This window comes from Oncorhynchus tshawytscha, linkage group LG22, assembly GCF_018296145.1.
Source record: "Oncorhynchus tshawytscha isolate Ot180627B linkage group LG22, Otsh_v2.0, whole genome shotgun sequence".
NCBI classification, from domain to species: Eukaryota; Metazoa; Chordata; class Actinopteri; order Salmoniformes; family Salmonidae; genus Oncorhynchus; species Oncorhynchus tshawytscha.
This window is the reverse complement of record NC_056450.1, coordinates 18,425,707-18,444,592: the sequence shown is the minus strand read 5'-3', so window position 1 is coordinate 18,444,592 and position 18,886 is coordinate 18,425,707. Positions and strand designations below refer to the sequence as shown.

The following is an 18,886-nucleotide window of genomic DNA, read 5'->3' as shown; positions in this document are numbered from 1 at the left end:
ACAGTATGTGAATAAGTAAAACATTGAGTTTACACATTATTTGATGTGACTTTAAAAGGTTAAAAACTATTTGTTTTGTGTATATATACACACACACACACACACACACACACACACACACACACACACACACACAAGAAATTATAAAATACTTTGACAACCCTGTTTGTAAGCTTTTAAATGCTATCAATCTCAACTGTTTATCTTTTCCAGTGAGGAAGACATGGATGTCTCATGGTATGGTGGGGTATACAAAATGGCTCAACTTTGAAAACCTTATTTTGTACAGTACCATCAAATGTTTGGACACACCTACTCATTCAAGGGTTTTTCTTTATTTTTACTATTCATCTACATTGTAGAATAATAGTGAAGACATCAAAACTATGAAATAACACATGGAATCATGTAGTAACCAAAATAGTGTTAAACAAATCAGAATATATTTGAAATGTGAGATTCTTCAAAGTAGCCACCCCTTTGCATGATGACAGCTTTGCACACTCTTTGCATTCTCTCAACCAGCTTCACCTAGAATGCTGATGGAGTGCTGCATCAGATGATCACCTGACGATCACCTGACCTCAATCCAATTGAGATGGTTTGGGATGAGTTGAACCGAAGAGTGAAGGAAAAACAGCCAACAAGTGCTCAGCATATGTGGGAACTCCATCAAGACTGTTGGAAAAGCATTCCAGGTGAAGCTGATTGAGGGAATGCCAAGAATGCCGAGAATGCCAAGAGTGTGCAAAGCCGTCATCAAGGCAAAGGGTGGCTATTTGAAGAATCTTTGTTTAACACTTTTTTGGTTACTACATGATTCCATATGTGCTATTTCATAGTTTTGATGTCTTCACTATTATTCTACAATGTAGAAAATAGTAAAAAATAAAGAAAATACCTTGAATGAGTAGGTGTGTCCAAACTTGACTGGTACTGTTTGTTTTGGCCTTCAGGTCCAAAAAGTCACTTTCTGATCACTTTTAAAAAGGCCAAAGAAGTATTGAAGAAGGTTCCATTCGTGTCAAAAGGGATGCTGTCAAAAAGTGATTGAATTTAAATTGATCTACCCATATGTGATGGATCCCACACACACAATAGTAAAGCAAGGAAGTGTTGAGCACAGTCGATAGTGTGACTGATAGCATTTCCCTCTAAAGGAACGATTTCTCGGAGACTCTTCCACCAAACAGCGTCCTGCCATCCCAAGCTACAGAGGGGAAAGGCAGACGGGGGGCTGCTGTGCTGTGGGGTAGGAAATCAAAGTTCCATTGCTTTCCACTGCCGAGTCTGTCTCCTTAGCTCCTGTTGCTTGGCCACCTATCATACTTCCTGGAGCGGCAGCTTAATAAACCCTCCATGGAACGCTCTTCTGGGTCGAGGGTCACTAGCACATATGGAGAGGTAAATCATTCATAAGACATTGATAGTTATCAGACCTTTAAAAAGAGCTAGATTCTATCCCTTTCCCTGGTCCACGGAACACTTTGTTTGGGTAGAGGCCGGCACTTAGCTGATAACTATCAGTTACCTATGAATTACTTAACTACGTCAATCAGAGTGCTAGTTTCTCTCCCCCTTCAGCGGGTTGCAATGTACATTCATGCTGTCGCCAGCGGCTGCATGACCCCGTCAACACTGGGATTAGAGACTCCTGCAAGGGATTCCATTTGCCCTCCCTTAATGTTTCCCTCGTGCGTCAGCACTGTTACCACAGGCCTTTTTCTCTGTTAACCTCCTCATTCTCTCATAACAGTCTAGCCCAAACTGTCACGACCTCCCCTCTCAGCTGAACCAAACCCCCCAGCACCCCCCTCTCCCGAACCTCTCCACAGCTCAGGGCCAAGGAGAACTTCCCTCCTTCCTCATCTCTGCTCAGACCGGCCAAGTTATCTGAAACTAAAACTAGCCCATCTGGGCCACACCAAGAGGAGCGATCAGGAGGGGGAGCCACAGCCTTTAACCCCTTTAGGCCCCATTCTCCTCAGAAGCACACTACATGACCAAAAGTATGTGGACATGTGCTCATCGAACATGTCATTCCAAAGTCATGGGCATTAATATGGAGTTGGTCCCCCCTTTACTGCTACAACAGCCTCCACTCTTCTGGGAAGGCTTTCCACTAGTTGTTGCAACATTACTGCGGGGACTTGCTTCCATTCAGCCACAAGAGCCACATTAGTGAGGTCGGCACTGATGTTGGGCGAATAGGCCTGGCTCGCAGTCGCCGCTCTAATTCATCCCAAAAGCGTTCGATGAGTTTGAGGTCAGGGCTCTGTGCAGGCCAGTCAAGTTCTTCCACACCGATCGACAAACCATTTCTGTATGGACTTCGCTTTGTGCACGGGGGCATTGTCATGCTGAAACTGTTGCCAAAGTTGGAAGCACAGAATCGTCAAGAGAATGTCATTCTACGCTGTAGAGTTAAGATCTCCCTTCACTGGAACTAAATCCATGAAAAACAGCCCCAGACTATTATTCCACCTTCACCAAACTTTACAGTTGGCACTATGCATCGGGGCAGGTAGCGTTCTCCTGGCTTCCGCCAAACCCAGATTCATCCGTCGGACTGCCAGATGGTGAAGCCAGAGCCAGTTTGGAACTCGGTAGTCTTGCAACTGAGGACAAACGATTTGTACGCGCTGCATCTTCAGCACTCGGCGGTTCCGTTCTGTGAGTTTGTATGGTCTACCACTTCGCGGCTGAGGAGTTGTTGCTCCTAGACGCTCCCACTTCACAATAATAGCACTTACAGTTGACTGGGGTAAGCTCTAGCAGGTCAGAAATTTGACTAACAGACTTGTTGGAAAAGGTGGCATCCTATGATGGTGCCAAGTTGAAAGTCACGGAGCTTTTCAGTATGGGCTATTCTACTTTCAATGTTTGTCTACGGAGATTGCATGGCTGTGTGCTCAATTTTATCCACCGGTCAGCAACGAGTGTGGCTCAAATGGCTGAATCCACTCATTTGAAGGGGTGTCCACATACTTTCGTATATATAGTGTATTTTGGCTGTTACTGCAAAATTACTTTCACATTGTAGCCTTGCCCAGTGAAGGTATGCTGGACATATTTATGCTGTTATACTTAGCGTTATTCCAGGAAGGAACATGACTAATATGACTAATATTCTCAGAAGGGGGCTGAATCATTAACTTGACTAGGAGACTTTTGCTAAATCACATTCCTGCATGTTGCTTAAAAAAATATTGAGGCACACCGAGATAATTAGCAATCAACACAACACTAAAACTCACTGCATCTACAACTTCAACTTAAATCCGACACTTTCAGGGAACCCAAGTCGAGGGCTAGAAACAAATTCTGTCATACCTCAGAAGAAGAGACCGTTCTGGGGGTTTATCTCCCTTCCAACTGTATGTCTGTCTCTTCCAGAATGTGTAGACTCCAGTACATGGAATGCATTCTAGTGGGTCACATGCCAGAGAGAGGAGCTTGGCCTCGTGATGTTTGGATGACTTCAGAGATTTACCACACAGCCGCTCTCCTCCTCCGTCAGAGCATCTGCTCAGCTATAATGGGTCCCAATTTAAGTGTAAAGTATGAAGAGAATAAGAAAACAGACTTAATTGCACTTACAGAAAACAGTCTCTCACGTTAAACATTCACAAGCCAAGTCATATGATAACCAACACCAAACTACGCTTGAACTAGCTAACAAAATCCTCATTTATGTACCCCACTCAGTCTCTTGCTGATCACTATAACCAATTCATATATGGACGATTCACATTAGTCCCATGAGTGGGGAGGCAGGACAGTTTAATAAAGGGAAGTTGACTGAGCAGGGGACTAGCTCCCTCTACTGCGGCAATTATTTATGTGAGGAAGGCATAAATCAAATTGTATTGGTCACATGCTTCGTAGATAGCAGGTATTTGACGAAATGTGAAATGTTTACTTACGGGTCCTTTTCCAACAACGCAAAGTTAAACATAAGATAAAATTGAAAAAAATAGTGACACGAGAACTAAATGTACAGTACAAAACCATGGCATATATATAAAGGGAGTACCAGTACCGAGTCAATGCGCATGGGTATGAGGTAGCCATGTAATGTACATATAGGTAGGGGTAAAGTGACAAGGCAAACCACTAACAGGATAGATAAGACCGTAGCAGCAGCAGCGTATGAGTCTATGATACGAGTCTATGACTTGGATGGCTGGAGTCTGACATTTTTTAGGGGCCTTCCTCTGACATCACTTGTTATAGAGATCCTGGATGGCAGGGAGCTCAGCCCCAGTGATGTACGGGGCTGTACGCAATACCCTCTGTAGCGCCTTGCGGTCGGATGCCAAGCAGTTGCCATACCAAGCGGTGATGCAGCCAATCAAGTTGCTCTCGATGGTGCAGCTGTAGAACCTTTTGAGGAACCGAAGGCCCATGACAAATCTTTTCAGCCTCCTGAGGGGAAAGAAGCATTGTGCCCTCTTCACGACTGTGTTGGTGTATTTGGACCATGATCAATCCTTAGTGACGTGGACACAGAGGAACGTGAACTCTTGACTCGCTCCACTACAGCACTATTGATGTGAATGAGGGTGTGCTCGGCCCTCCTTTTCCAGTAGCCCACGATCAACTCCTTTGTCTTGCTGACATTGAGGGAGAGGGTTTTGTCCTGGCACCACACTGCCAGGTCTCTGACCTCACTAGGCTGTCTCAATGTCATCAGTGATCAAGCCTACCACCGCTGTGTCGTCGGCACACTTAATGGTGTTGCCTACCCTCCCCAACTTGGAGCGGCCCGTCAGGAAGTTCAGGATCCAGTTGCAGAGGGAGGTGTTCAGTCACAGGGTCAGTAGTTTAGTGATGAGCTTCAAGGGTACCATGGTGTTGAACGCTGAGCTGTCATCAATTTACAGCATTCTCACATAGGTGTTCCTTTTGTCCAAGTGGGAAAGGGCAGTGTGGAGTGAGAGAAATTGTGTCATCTGTGGATCTGTTGGGACAGTACACAACTTATAAACTAACAGCAAGAGCTGTTTGCATGTATACAAATCATTTCCATGTTCATGACTTTTACAGGCCCATCTTGAGGGTAGCAAATCTAGTATGGTTTCCTTTTGAGAATATATGAAGACATGGATTTTTGCATCAATATGTACAGAGGTTTATTTGTGATTTTTCAAAACATTATATACTACATACAATGCACATAAATCAATGTACAATGGATCAACTTCAGAAGAATAAGAGAAACACAAAAACAGCCGGCGATTGAACAAAGACAATGGTTTTACTATCAACTAGAGCATTGATATCATTAACAAACACCAAGATCGTTGAAAGACCGTGTGAAGCATTGAGTCATGAGAATGACATGGTGTGCATGTATAAAAAATGACTTATCTTGGGACTTTGATATTAATTACAATGATTGATTACTAAATGAGAAATGGTCTGGCCACCAGAAGTCGTCAACAAAAATGTCCAACAAAGTACACCAGTGTATGTTATGTTTTTGGACCAGTCACAAGATCAACTGATGCTTCATCATCAACTAAATACAATAATATTGACCTAAGAAAATGTATCAAGGAGAGCAGTGGGGATTAAAAACCAACATACAGAAAACTCAGACACACACTCCTTGCTAACAACTATGTACTGTCCTCCAACAGGAATAAAGCAGTCCAGGTTCATAACAGCTCACACCTCCTTCCATTCCAGTAATACTTCCCGACATGCACATTGTAGTCATTTAGCAGATGCTCTTATCTAGAGCGACTTACAGGAGAAATTAGGGTTAAGTGCCTTGCTCAAGGGCACAGACAGATGTTTCACCTAGTCAGCTCTGGGATTCGAACCAGTGACCTTTCAGTTACTTGCCCAACACTCTTAATCGCTAGGCTACATCCGTTAGGCAGGAGAAAACATAGGCCCTAATAACAACTACATTAGCATAGCACGGCCCTGAATATAATAACTAACCTAATAATAACTACATTAGCATAGCACGGCCCTGAATATAATAACTAACCTAATAATAACTACATTAGCATAGCACGGCCCTGAATATAATAACTAACCTAATAACAACTACATTAGCATAGCACGGCCCTGAATATAATAACTAACCTAATAATAACTACATTAGCATAGCACGGCCCTGAATATAATAACTAACCTAATAACAACTACATTAGCATAGCACGGCCCTGAATATAATAACTAACCTAATAACAACTACATTAGCATAGCACGGCCCTGAATATAATAACTAACCTAATAACAACTACATTAGCATAGCACGGCCCTGAATATAATAACTAACCTAATAACAACTACATTAGCATAGCACGGCCCTGAATATAATAACTAACCTAATAACAACTACATTAGCATAGCACGGCCCTGAATATAATAACTAACCTAATAACAACTACATTAGCATAGCACGGCCCTGAATATAATAAGAGTAAAAAAAAAAGTCCATCTGTTATATTTCACACAAATATACTCAACCAAATCCTCTCCACAGAGCAATGCAGTCGACATGAATGGACTAAAACCTGTCAGGTGAGACAGTGTATATAGACGTGTTATGTTGGCCTTCTGTACATCCCCACCCCTGAAACTAAAGCGTCACCTCAGCTTTAAAGATGTGAAGCATATTTGCATCTGGTGGACCCTCATTTAAAATGTGCTTCCCGGTAGGGGTGAGCTGATGGCATGTTCTCCTAACCCATAAAGATTGATAATAAAATAAAACTGAGTTGTGAAAAGCCATTTGAACATGGTCTTAAATAAGAAAATGTGTTTTGTTAATAAACCCCTGATATTTATTGTCCCAAAATAAGGCTCTGGTTTCTAGGCACACCAAGGTAACTGAGCTATAATGTGCATTCAATGTTAAACGACTGGTGATTTGCTATAGTGATCATCAGTAATAGATTTCAGACAAAAGCCAGAGCAGAGGAGACAAACAAGTGCATCATTGGCAAAAACTGCTGGTGAAATAGAAGTGCATATTGAGTCTGTGCACATACTGTAGTACTGTATGCGTTTGTAGTACTGTATGCGTTTGTGGTACTGTATGCGTTTGTAGTACTGTATGCGTTTGAGGTACTGTATGCGTTTGAGGTACTGTATGCGTTTGAAGTACTGTATGCGTTTGAGGTACTGTATGCGTTTGAGGTACTGTATGCGTTTGTAGTACTGTATGCGTTTGAGCTACTGTATGTGTTTGTGGTACTGTATGCGTTTGTAGTACTGTATGCGTTTGTAGTACTGTATGTGTTTGTAGTACTGTATGCGTTTGAGGTACTGTATGCGTTTGAGGTACTGTATGTGTTTGTGGTACTGTATGCGTTTGAGGTACTGTATGCGTTTGAGGTACTGTATGCGTTTGAGGTACTGTATGCGTTTGTGGTACTGTATGCGTTTGTAGTACTGTATGCGTTTGTAGTACTGTATGCGTTTGTAGTACTGTATGTGTTTGTAGTACTGTATGTGTTTGTAGTACTGTATGTGTTTGTAGTACTGTATGCGTGCGTACTGTATTCGTTTTAGTACTGTATGTGGTTGTAGTACTGTATGCGTGCGTACTGTATGCGTTGTAGTACTGTATGCGTTTGTAGTACTGTATGTTTGTAGTACTGTATGCATTGTAGTACTGTATGTGTTTGTAGTACTGTATGCGTGCGTACTGTATGCGTTGTAGTATTGTATGCGTTTGTAGTACTGTGTGTGTTTGTAGTACTGTATGCGTTTGTAGTACTGTATGCGTTTGTAGTACTGTATGTGTTTGTAGTACTGTATGCATTGTAGTACTGTATGTGTTTGTAGTACTGTATGTGTTTGTAGTACTGTATGCGTTTGTAGTACTGTGTGTGTTTGTAGTACTGTATGCGTTTGTAGTACTGTATGCGTTTGTAGTACTGTATGCGTTTGTAGTACTGTATGCGTTTGTAGTACTGTATGTGTTTGTAGTACTGTATGCGTGCGTACTATATGCGTTTTAGTACTGTATGTGTTTGTAGTACTGTATGTGTTTGTAGTACTGTATGTGTTTGTAGTACTGTATGTGTTTTAGTACTGTATGTGTTTGTAGTACTGCATGCGTTTTAGTACTGTATGTGTTTGTAGTACTGTATGTGTTTGTAGTACTGTATGTGTTTGTAGTACTGTATGTGTTTGTAGTACTGTATGCGTGCGTACTGTATGCGTTTTAGTACTGTATGTGTTTGTAGTACTGTATGCGTGCGTGTGCATGTGAGCAAGCGCATATTAAAAAGAGGTAGCAGAGGACAATCAGAGCAAAAACAAAAAGATTCCAAAACAGTGCTGTATTACTCAATCTTTCCTCATCTCTCTCGCTCATAAAGAAAAACTTCCACGCTTCTCAAGAACGTAGGTAGATAACTGCCCAGACTCATCAACCATCACCACAAAAAAACTGACACACACACGTTTTCATTGAATCCTTTACAGAAACCCGTTTAAAACGGTATGCTTAGTTGGTAAAGCACTGTGCTACCATGGGGCTGTGTCCTTTACATCCACGTGATACAAAAAAGCCCTGGATTGCAGAACCATGAGCTAAAAGGGGCAGTAGAACACAGAGCTGGGGGCAGACCGAGCCGGTGACTGAGCAGCTGGCTGCAAAGCAGACATGGAAATCATCAAGACAGGATATAAACATGATAAGCGGTTCATAAGAAAATCCATCAATCTTAACACTACGACATCATACACACACTCTGCAGTTCGCTAACTGACGCTAACTGAGGCCTCTAGCGTGGAAGTGATGTTAAAATACCCCGGTTCACAAGCTGTTCAATCCCAGTTAGCATAAATGGGTTGAACACTTAATACAAAGATGAGCCGTTTCAGCCCCCCCCAACAGACAGACAGACGTGGAGTAACAACCGTTTCCTCTTGATCTGTAGGCTTATTTTTGAGGTGTGTTGAGATAAATCATCCAGCATTTGAGAAGTAAAATGAATAAATACAATGAATTAGTATTAAAATAAGAAAAGATGAAACACAATCATGCCAAAAATACATGTGCAATGGGAGAGGTAGTTTGTTTTGGTTAAAACAGGGCTCTATACAATGAACTAACAAGGATTAAGGAGTCAGCTTGTTTCCCACATCACCAGAGCAATACAACAAAGCCACCAACAGCAGCAGCAACCATACAGGCCAAAATATAGGCAGGGCCGTTGTGATCAGTGCCTCATCAGGAACCTGTCTGCAATAATCGACTGATCTAAACAATACATTGAAAGAAGAAAATGTATTACCTTCATGTATTATTTTAGCCAATCCAGGTGACGTCATAGTAAACCTAAAAAGGTACTGATCACAGAAGCCCTGCCTGAACTCAGCCATGGTGACTACATGATATACATATTATTACCGAGTCATTCCTCGGCCTCGCTTATTCCTCAAAAATATTGATTAGGACTGGACTTTTGACAGTGGCAGCGGGAACCATGGATTTAGATTCACTGACTCTTTGTTTACATTGAGGACCGTTGTTTATATCGCCTGCCTCTTTTACACATGATTATCGCGCTGCGATTAGAAAAACAGACAATGGATCCCTATACATGGCCTGCAACACAGCCCTCGAGGCAGTTTTTCTTCAAAGGAACCTGGCAACTTTTTGCTTGATAAAAAAACAGAACACTGCATAAGTTGCTGAAGAAACGTCATGGTGTGTGTGTCACATGTTTGGTTCCCTTCTATTCTATTATGAAAGTGTTCAGTTTCATTGAGGTATCTGTTAAATGTTTAACAGGGTTTTGTAAGGCTACTGAGGTGGAGTTGCTGACCTGCATTGGGAGAGGGGTGCAGTTTTTGGGGCGGTCTTTCTGAGCCAGCTTGGCAGCAGGCAGAGAGAGCTCTTGGAGGAGTTCCTCCCATCAGAACCCCTGACCCGATCTTTCCTGCATTCCTTTAAATGGATTTATGTATATGTGATAGAATGCAACAACAAAAGAGTATGCTTTCTCCACAACACCTGGTCTACACACAGTGGGGTCTGGACATCTGCTGCAATGGGAGAAAATATCAGACTTTGGCTCAGGAGCTCTGTACACTGCACTTCTGTGATTCTTACTTTCTATACACTTCTATACAGTCACTCCTTTATTCACACCTGAGCCCACCTCCCCAAACTCTCACCACTGGATCAGTTCAGTGTTAATCAGTTCCCAGGTAAGAGACGTCACACCTTCCATCGGTGTGACATATCCAAAGCCGCTGCTCACAATCTCAGTCCCATCAGCTCTTGATGCACTACAGCTGTTGAGTTGGTCCTGAATGGATGCCGTCGCATTAAAGCTATGAAGAGTTCTGCCAGGCTGGCCGGCGTGTTGGAGAGAGAGGCATGTCCGCCACGACGGCGACTGATTGGCCTTTATCCTTGTCTGTTTGAGTTGAGGCAGTGTTAGTAGTAAAGAGCATGAACAAGATTGTGTTGTCTTTTTCCTGGTTCTAACGGTATGGTAGCTTTACAGAGCAGCTTCACAGAGCAGCAGGTTGAGTCAGAATGTCTCCTCAGTATGTGAAAAGAGTTTGGTGCAGCGGCATGAACGCTGATGTCAGGAAACACAATCTTAAATCGAATAAAACCAATGAGTTTGCACACCCCCAAAAAAGTATATATATATAGCTGTCAAAGCTCATCAAGACCTCAAAAGAGGAACATAAGAAAATAGCGCATCTCATATTTGCATATATCACCAGAGCATTCTTCCCAACAATTGAATTATCTTAGTATTTGCCTATTTCTTTCCTTATTATGTACAGAAATAACAAGTGGTATTTACAGACAACGACCACAAGAGGGTGACCAAGACCTGCAGACAGCGTGAGCGGAAACACACTCGTGATGTGCTGAACCTTCAACCCACTAAGGCCATAACATGGCTCTCAAACAGAAACTGGTGGGGGTGACATTGTAATTGTATTGTACCATGAATAGAATTTGATCAGGCATGAAGAGCATCTGCAGATTTGATTAAAAGGTTTTAGTAGTTACTACAGTAATTATTACATCATTACAAACAGGTTTGGCCAGCGATGACTCCCCCTCTTGATTGTAAGCTTGCGTACGTACTACTCAAAATGTATATTGTACAATTAACAATATCAGGCTAACTTCTCCCTGAGGCAGGGCAGTTTGTCACCTTACCAGGTTAGTTTAGCTATCTTATTTTAGCTAGTTAACCAATAATAATAAAACATGTTTCTCTTTACTCTTATGAAGGAAAGAGGTTTTAAATGCTAAATGTGTATATTTTGAAGTTTGAAAGGGGGCAACAAAACCAAATGGTTACCAAATGATCCACATATATCCTGTGTGTAGCCGACACTTTCCACAATACATTAATGGAGCCTTAAACAGATGTCAGTCCCACTACGAAACACTTTGTCAGAGCATGTACTCAACACCCTTTTGTGGTCATTCAATATTCTCATACAGAGACAAAAATAAAAAAAGGTCCCTTGCACTCTACTCGGGGTGTATTTGTGTGTGCGTGCAATTGAAACACCCTATGTCAATACATACACACATTCATATGCACACAAATTGGGGCCTACATATATACAGAGGACTACTCATCCATTTGTTTTAGTAGAAACAACCTTAAATATAGATATTAGCTTGCATGTATGTATACGCAGTACCAGTCAAGGTACTGTCAAGGTTTGAACACACCTACTCATTCAAATGTTTTTGTTTTACTATTTTCTACATTGTTGAATAATAGTGAAGGCATCAAAACCATGAAATAACACATATGGAGTCATGTAGTAACCAAAAAAGTGTATAAAAAAAATAAAACAATTGTATTTGAGATTCTTCAAAGTGGCCAACCTTTGCCTTGACAGCTTTGCACACTCTTGGCATTCTTTCAACCAGTTTCATGAGGTAGTCACCTGAAATGCATTTCAATTAACAGGTGTGCCTTGTTAAAAGTACATTTGTGAAATTCCTTTCCTTCTTAATGCGTTTGAGCCAATCAGCTGTGTTGTGACAAGGTAGGGGTGGTACAGAAGATGGTATTTGACCAAATAGGGCTAAATCCATATTATGGCAAGAAAAGCTCAAATAACAAAGAGAAACAATAGTCCATCATTACTTTAAGACATGAAGGTCAGTCAATCCAAAACATTAAAAACTTTCAAAACCATCAAGCGCTATGATGAAACTGTCTCTCATGAGAACCGCCACAGGAAAGGAAGACAGAGTTTCCTTCTGCTGCAGAGGAGAAGTTCATAAGAGTTAACTGTACCTTACGTTTGCATCCCAAATAAATGAGTTCAAGTAAGACACATCTCAACATCAACTGTTCAGAGGAGACTGTGTGAATCAGGCCTTCATGGTCGAATTTCTGCAAAGAAACCACTACTATAGGACACCTATAAAAGAAGAAGAGACTTGCTTGGGCCAAGAAACATGAGCAATGGACATACAACGGAAATCTGTCCTTTGATCTGATGAGTCCACATTTGAGATTTTGGGTTCCAACCCGCCGTGTCTTTGTGAGACGCAGAGTAGGTGAACGGATGATCTCCGCATGTGTAGTTCCCACCGTGAAGCATGGAGGAGGAGGTGTGATAGAGTGGGGGTCTTTTGCTGGTGACACTGTCATAATTTATTTAGAATTCAAGACACACTTAACCTGCATGGCTACCACAGCATTCTGCAGCGATACGCCATCCCAGCTGGTTTGCATTTAATAGGACTATCATTTGTTTTTCAACAGGACAATGACCCAACACACCTCCAGGCTGTGTAAGGACTATTTGACCAAGGAGAATAATGAATGCTGGATCAGATGACCTGGCCTCCCCAATCACCCGACCTCAAACCAATTGAGATGGTTAGGGATGAGTTGAACCGCAGAGTGAAGGAAAAGCAGCCAACAAGTGCTCAGCATATGTGGGAACTCTTTCAAGACTGCTGGAAAAGCATTCCAGGTGACGCTGGTTGAGAGAATGCCAAGAGTGTGCAAAGCTGTCATCAAGGCAAAGGGTCACCCAAATACTTGGAAGAATCTAAAGAATAAAATAGATTTTTTATTTGTTTAACATTATTTTGGTTAGTACATGATTCATATGTGTTATTTCATGGTTTTGATGTATTCACTATTGTTTTACAATGTAGAAAATAGTACAAATAAAGAAAAACCCTTGAATGAATAGGTGTATCCAAACTTTTGACTGGTACTGTATATTTATAGTTTAGTTATAAATACATTCTGTTTGAAATTCCCTTTTTCTTATGAACGGGAAATTACAACCTTATCGAAGCCCCTTCCTCCTCTATTTACCCATAATACCCTGATTAACCCCCCAAAACCTTTTCTGTGACAGTGTGACTTTCCGGTCCATTCCGCTATTCCCCCTCAGAGACCTTTTTATCACCCCCATCGCTGAGCCCTCTATCCAGCAACTCAACAAATTAACTCCCGGGGGTCCTCACGGGAGGGATCGTCTGTTCATATCTTCCAACCAGAGGTGTGGTGGTGGGGGTCGGCGTGGCTGCTAGGACACCTCGCTCCCAAATACCTCCAGCACCAGCGGGGTGAGCTGCATGCTGTGCTCGGGCTGGAAGGACAGCGAGCGGTACTGTTTGGAGTGCTCCTCGTTGAGGCTGCGCAGGTCGGCCAGCTTCTGGATCATTCTGGCGTAGAGCAGCCGTCCTCCCGGGTGGTTCACCCTGATGTAGGCCTGGAGCACCTCCGACAGACTGTATTGGAGATCCTCGATCTTAGCGTGGTCCTGCACCCCTGGACGATCTACATTGAGGGGAGGAGGGAGAGGCTGTCAAAAGGAGTTAAGAAGAGATGGGAATGCACACAAACACACCATACAAACATACAGTGTACAAAACATTAGGAACACCTTCCTAAAATTGAGTTGCACACCCTTTTGCACTCAGGACAGCCTCAATTTATCGGGCCATGGACTCTACAAGGTGACGAAAGCGTTCCACAGGGATGCTGGCCCATGTTGGATGACTGCAATGCTTCCAACAGTTGTGTCAAGTTGGCTGGATGTCCTTTGGGTGGTGGACTATTCTTGATACACACGAGACACTGTGGAATGTGAAAAACCCAGCAGCATTGCAGTTCTTGACACACTCAAACCGGTGCACCTGACACCTACTACCATTGGGGCTCCCGAGTGCCACGGTGGTTTAAGGCACTGCATCTCAGTGCTAGTGGCATCACCACAGACCCTGGTTCGATTCCAGGCAGTATCACAACCGGCCGTTATTGGAAGTCCCATAGGGCGGCGCACAATTGGCCCAACATCGTCTGGGTTTGCCCGGAGTAGGTCGTCATTGTAAATAATCATTAGTTCTTGCCTAGTTACATAAAGGTTAAATAAAAATAAATAAAAATACCCCTTTCAAAGCCACACATACACAATCATGTCTCAATTGTCTCAAAAAGCCTTCTTTAACCCGTCTCCTCCTCTTCATCTACACTGACTGAAGTGAATTTAACAAGTGACATCAATAAGGGATCCTAGGAGCACCTGCTGAACAGGTGAAAACTAAATGTTTTGTACACTCAGTATAACCAAGCACAAACACAAACAAGCACAGATGGCAGCAGTCAGGTAGATACCTGGAGACAGCAGGCAGATGGCCATGAGCAGCACGTGTTCCTCCTCATGGAGCTGGAGTTTCTTCAGGCCCACCTGGAACTTCACTAGCGGCTCCAACAGGTCCAGAGTGTGACCCGCTACAGGGAGCGGCAGACAGGGGGTGAGTGTGTGTTGATGTGGTTTGACATAGTGATTGAACTACAGTGCCTTCAGAAACTATTCATACCTCTTGACTTATTCCACATTTTGTTGTGTTACAGCCTGAATACAAAAACAATTAAATATATTCATCATTTTTTCAACTATCTACACACAAAACCACAATGACAAAGTGAAAACATGTTTTCAGAAAAATGAACGCAGGAATCAAATTTAGATAAGTAGACCTACTCATACCGTGGGTCAATCATTTGTAAGAGCATCTTGGGCAGCTATTACCGCTTTGAGTCGCCTTGGGTATGTATTCATCAGCTTTGGGATTTTCTCCTATTCTTCCTTGCAGATTTTCTCAAGCTCCGGTAAGTTAAATGGGGAGCGGTGGTGAACAGTAATCTCCAAGTCATTCCATAGATTTTCAAATGGGATTCAAGTCTGGGCTCTGGCTGGGCCACTCAAGGACTTTCATATTCTTGTTTTGAAGCCATTCCAGAGTTGTTTTGGCTGTATGCGTGTTGCAGAGCTGTCATCAAGGCAAAGGGTGGCTACTTTGAAGAATCTCAAATATATTTTGATTTGTTTTCTACAATAATGAAAAACCCTTGAATAAGTAGGTATCCAAACTTGACTGGTACTGTGTGATGTATTGTTGTCTCTACCTTCTTGCCCTTTGTGCTGTTGTCTGTGCCTAATAATGTTTTATGTTGCTACCATTTTGTGTTTCTACCATGTTGTTGTTATGTTGCTACCATGCTGTGTTGTTGTCTTCGGTCCCTCTTTATGTAGTGGTGTGTTGTCTCGCTTGTTGTGATGTGTGTTTTGTCCTATATTAATATTGTATTTATTTTATAATCCCAGCCCCCGTCCCCAAAGGAGGCCTTTTAGTAGGCCATCATTGTAAATGAACTTGCCTAGTTAAATAAAGGATACATTTAAAGGATACATTTAAAAGAGATATCTGTATTTTATTTCAAATAAATGTGCAAATATGTCTAAAAACACGTTTTCACTTTGTCATTATTGGGCATTGTGTGTAGATGTGTGAGAAACAAAATCTATTTCATCAAATTTGAATTCTGACTAACAAAAAGTAGAATAAGGTGTATGAATACTTTCTGAATGCACTTTATGTAGTGTGAAGAGTGTGTGTACACACGCGCACACACAGTAGGGCAAAAAAGTATTTAGTCAGACACCAAATGTGCAAGTTCTCCCACTTAAAAAGATGAGGCCTGTAATTTTCATCATAGGTACTCTTCAACTATGACAGACAAAATGAGAAAAAAAATCCAGAAAATCACATTCCCCCTTGTTAAATCATGAATTTACTGTGGTTAATCACATTTCATTAGCCACACCCAGGCCTGATTACTGTCAGACATGTTGAATCAATCACTTAAATAGAACCTGTGTGAACAGATGAGAAACAAAGTCATTGACATCTGTCAGTCTGGAAATGGTTAAAAAGTCATTTCTAAAGCTTTGGGACTCCAGCGAACCACGGTGAGAGACATTATCCACAAATGGAGAACATTTAGAACAGTGGTGAACCTTCCCAGGAGTGGCCGGCCTACCAAAATTACCCCGAGAGCGCAGCGACGACTCATCCAAGAGGTCACAAAAGAACCCACAACAACATCTAAACCTCTGCCTCACTTGCCTCAGTTAAGGTCAGTGTTCATGACTCAACCATAAGAAAGAGACGGGGCAAAAATGGCATCCATGGCAGAGTTCCAAGGCGAAAACCACTGCTGACCAAAAATAACATAAAGGCTCGTCTCACTTTTGGCAAAAAAACATCTTGATGAGCCCCAAGACTTTCGGAAAATATTCTGTGGACTGATGAGACAAAAGTTAAACTTTTTGGAAGGTGTGCGTCCCGTTACATCTGCTGTAAAAGTAACAGCATTTCAGAAAGAGAACATATCAACAGTCAAATATGGTGGTGGTAGTGTGATGGTCTGGGGCTGCTTTGCTGCTTCAAGACCTGGACAACTTGCTGTGATTGATGGAACCATGAATTCTGCTCTCTACCAAAAAATCCTGAAGGAGAATGTCCGGCCATCCGTTCATGACCTCAAGCTGAAGCGCACTTGGGTTCTGCAGCAGGACAATGATCCGAAACACAACAGCAAGTCCACCTCTGAATGGCTTAAACAAAATGAAGGTTTTGGAGTGGCCTAGTCAAAGTCCGGACTTGAATCCAATTGAGATGCTGTGGCGTGACCTTAAAAAGGCGATTCATGCTCGAAAACCCTCCAATGTGGCTGAATTAAAACAATTCTGCAAAGAAGAGTGGGACAAAATTCCTCCACAGCGATGTGAAAGACTCATTAGCAGTTATCGCAAACACTTGATTGCAGTTGTTGTTGCTGAGGGTGGCACAACCAGTTATTAGGTTTAGGGGGCAATTACTTTTTCACATAGGGCCATGAAGGTTCAGATAGCTTTTTTCCATTAATAAATAAAATCATCACTTAAACTGCATTTTGTGTTTACTTGGGTTATCTTTGTGTAATATTAAAATGTGTTTGATGATCTGAAACATTTAAGTGTGACAAATGTGCAAAAAAATAAGAAATCAGGAAGGGGACAAATACTTTTTCACAGCACTACATATACATATGTGTGTGTGCGCCTCTGTCTCACCCTTGGTGACGTCGGTGATGCAGTACTTAAAGTCAGGGCTACCACCACAGCTCCAGGACATATCCTCCATGTTGAAAGACTGGTTGGAGCGTAGCATAATGATCTCGATGGCACTTGACTTGAGCAGGGCGATCTGGTCTTCAGCAGTCAGCCCTCTGGAAACACAACAACATGTACTGAGCCAAACATGCAGTGTGACAGGGTGCCCTTACCCATCACCACATCACACAGAGGGCCTCTTGTTGGATTCTATTATACCAGCTGAAGAATGAGGCAATAGGAACCCGTTTCTCCCATTGTGCGATTCAGTCCAGATTTAAAGATTGGGTTCCATTGGTAGCAAAAGATGGGGGAATCAGCATAACACCATACCCAGGCTGGAATCTTGAAGCCCATTGGATAATGCCTGTATTTTACTTCCTAACAAAACAAAGTAGTTCTTATCCTTGAAACTGGAATTGCAGGATTGTCTGAAAAAAAAAAATATATATATTTTCATCTCATACTCATTTTTTGTACCCACAGACATGTCTTCTGACAGGATGAGTGAATCAGCACTGTTCTCTAGAATGTTCTAGGGGAGGAGAGAAACAGGAAGGACAAGATGTACAATGGATTATATGGTTACCAGGACGACGGCATTCCACTGTTTTCCTTTGAGCATGAGCACACAGGGGCATGCTGTTCTTCCCCTCCACCCACATCTCTCCCCATCCATATTCACACACCCGTACCAAGGTTAACACCAAACTAGAAAATGACATTACCTGAGGTAAATGTGTGTACTTGCTAGTCTTGAAGTATATGTTTGTGAAAGAGTAGTGGTAGTGAGAAAATGGAGGCACACACCAAGACATTTAGGCACACAATGAAAATATTTGAGGTAATAAAGCTAGAATCCTTCCTTTTTCTCGGCACACTGGTGCTCCAAAATTTAAATATCAGGTCGAACACCAAAATATTTAGGCACATATGCACCTAAAATGGTCACACTAAAGTGGTTGTGACTGTAGCAGTACTATGGTTTTCATAGACCAACTGGTTAGTATTGGCAAAGATTATCTATATACCAACAGGATACTGGACTGACTGCTCTGAACTATGGGAATACGTCTGCAAAGGCAGAAGGCAGGTGGGAGACGGTAGGATTAGTCGGGAACATTCTAGCCAATGAGGGCAGATACACGCGTGAACAACATGCACAACTCCGATATAAAGTAGTTTGTCCCAAAGTTGCCGTAATGCCACGTGCGCACAGTCACAAAAACCTAAAATTCTATTTCGATCAAATAAACCTTGCGTAGCAAATTAGCAATTCAATTTTATGTTGCCCATTAACCTCCATTCAAAAAAAAAAAAAGCCCAGTTCCACTGTTTAACCTTGTATTTTCACATAGACAGATTGTCACTTTGCCTCCTCTTCTTTGGTTATAGTGAGCTATTTTGGGGGTGGTTTGTAGATGTGGAGATATTATCGCGG

At 42.2% G+C, this 18,886-nt stretch overlaps 1 protein-coding gene across 5 annotated transcripts in view; it reads right to left on the bottom strand.

Moving 5' to 3' along the window:
* Positions 1–12,902: 12,902 nt before the first annotated feature.
* LOC112221988 (vitamin D3 receptor A) overlaps positions 12,903–18,886 on the bottom strand; it is a 97,693-nt gene continuing 91,709 nt past the window's right edge. For 3 of the 5 annotated variants that reach the window (XM_024384489.2, XM_024384491.2, XM_024384492.2), the window contains 3 exons: positions 17,407–17,561; positions 14,622–14,738; positions 12,904–13,784 (listed from right to left, as the gene is read on the bottom strand). In XM_024384489.2, the coding sequence (XP_024240257.1) occupies positions 13,531–13,784; positions 14,622–14,738; positions 17,407–17,561 (526 nt within the window). In that variant the 3' untranslated portion in view covers positions 12,904–13,530. Of the gene's footprint in view, positions 13,785–14,621; positions 14,739–17,406; positions 17,562–18,886 lie in introns of all 5 variants that reach the window. The other 2 variants (XM_042303878.1, XM_042303879.1) reach the window with 1 other exon arrangement.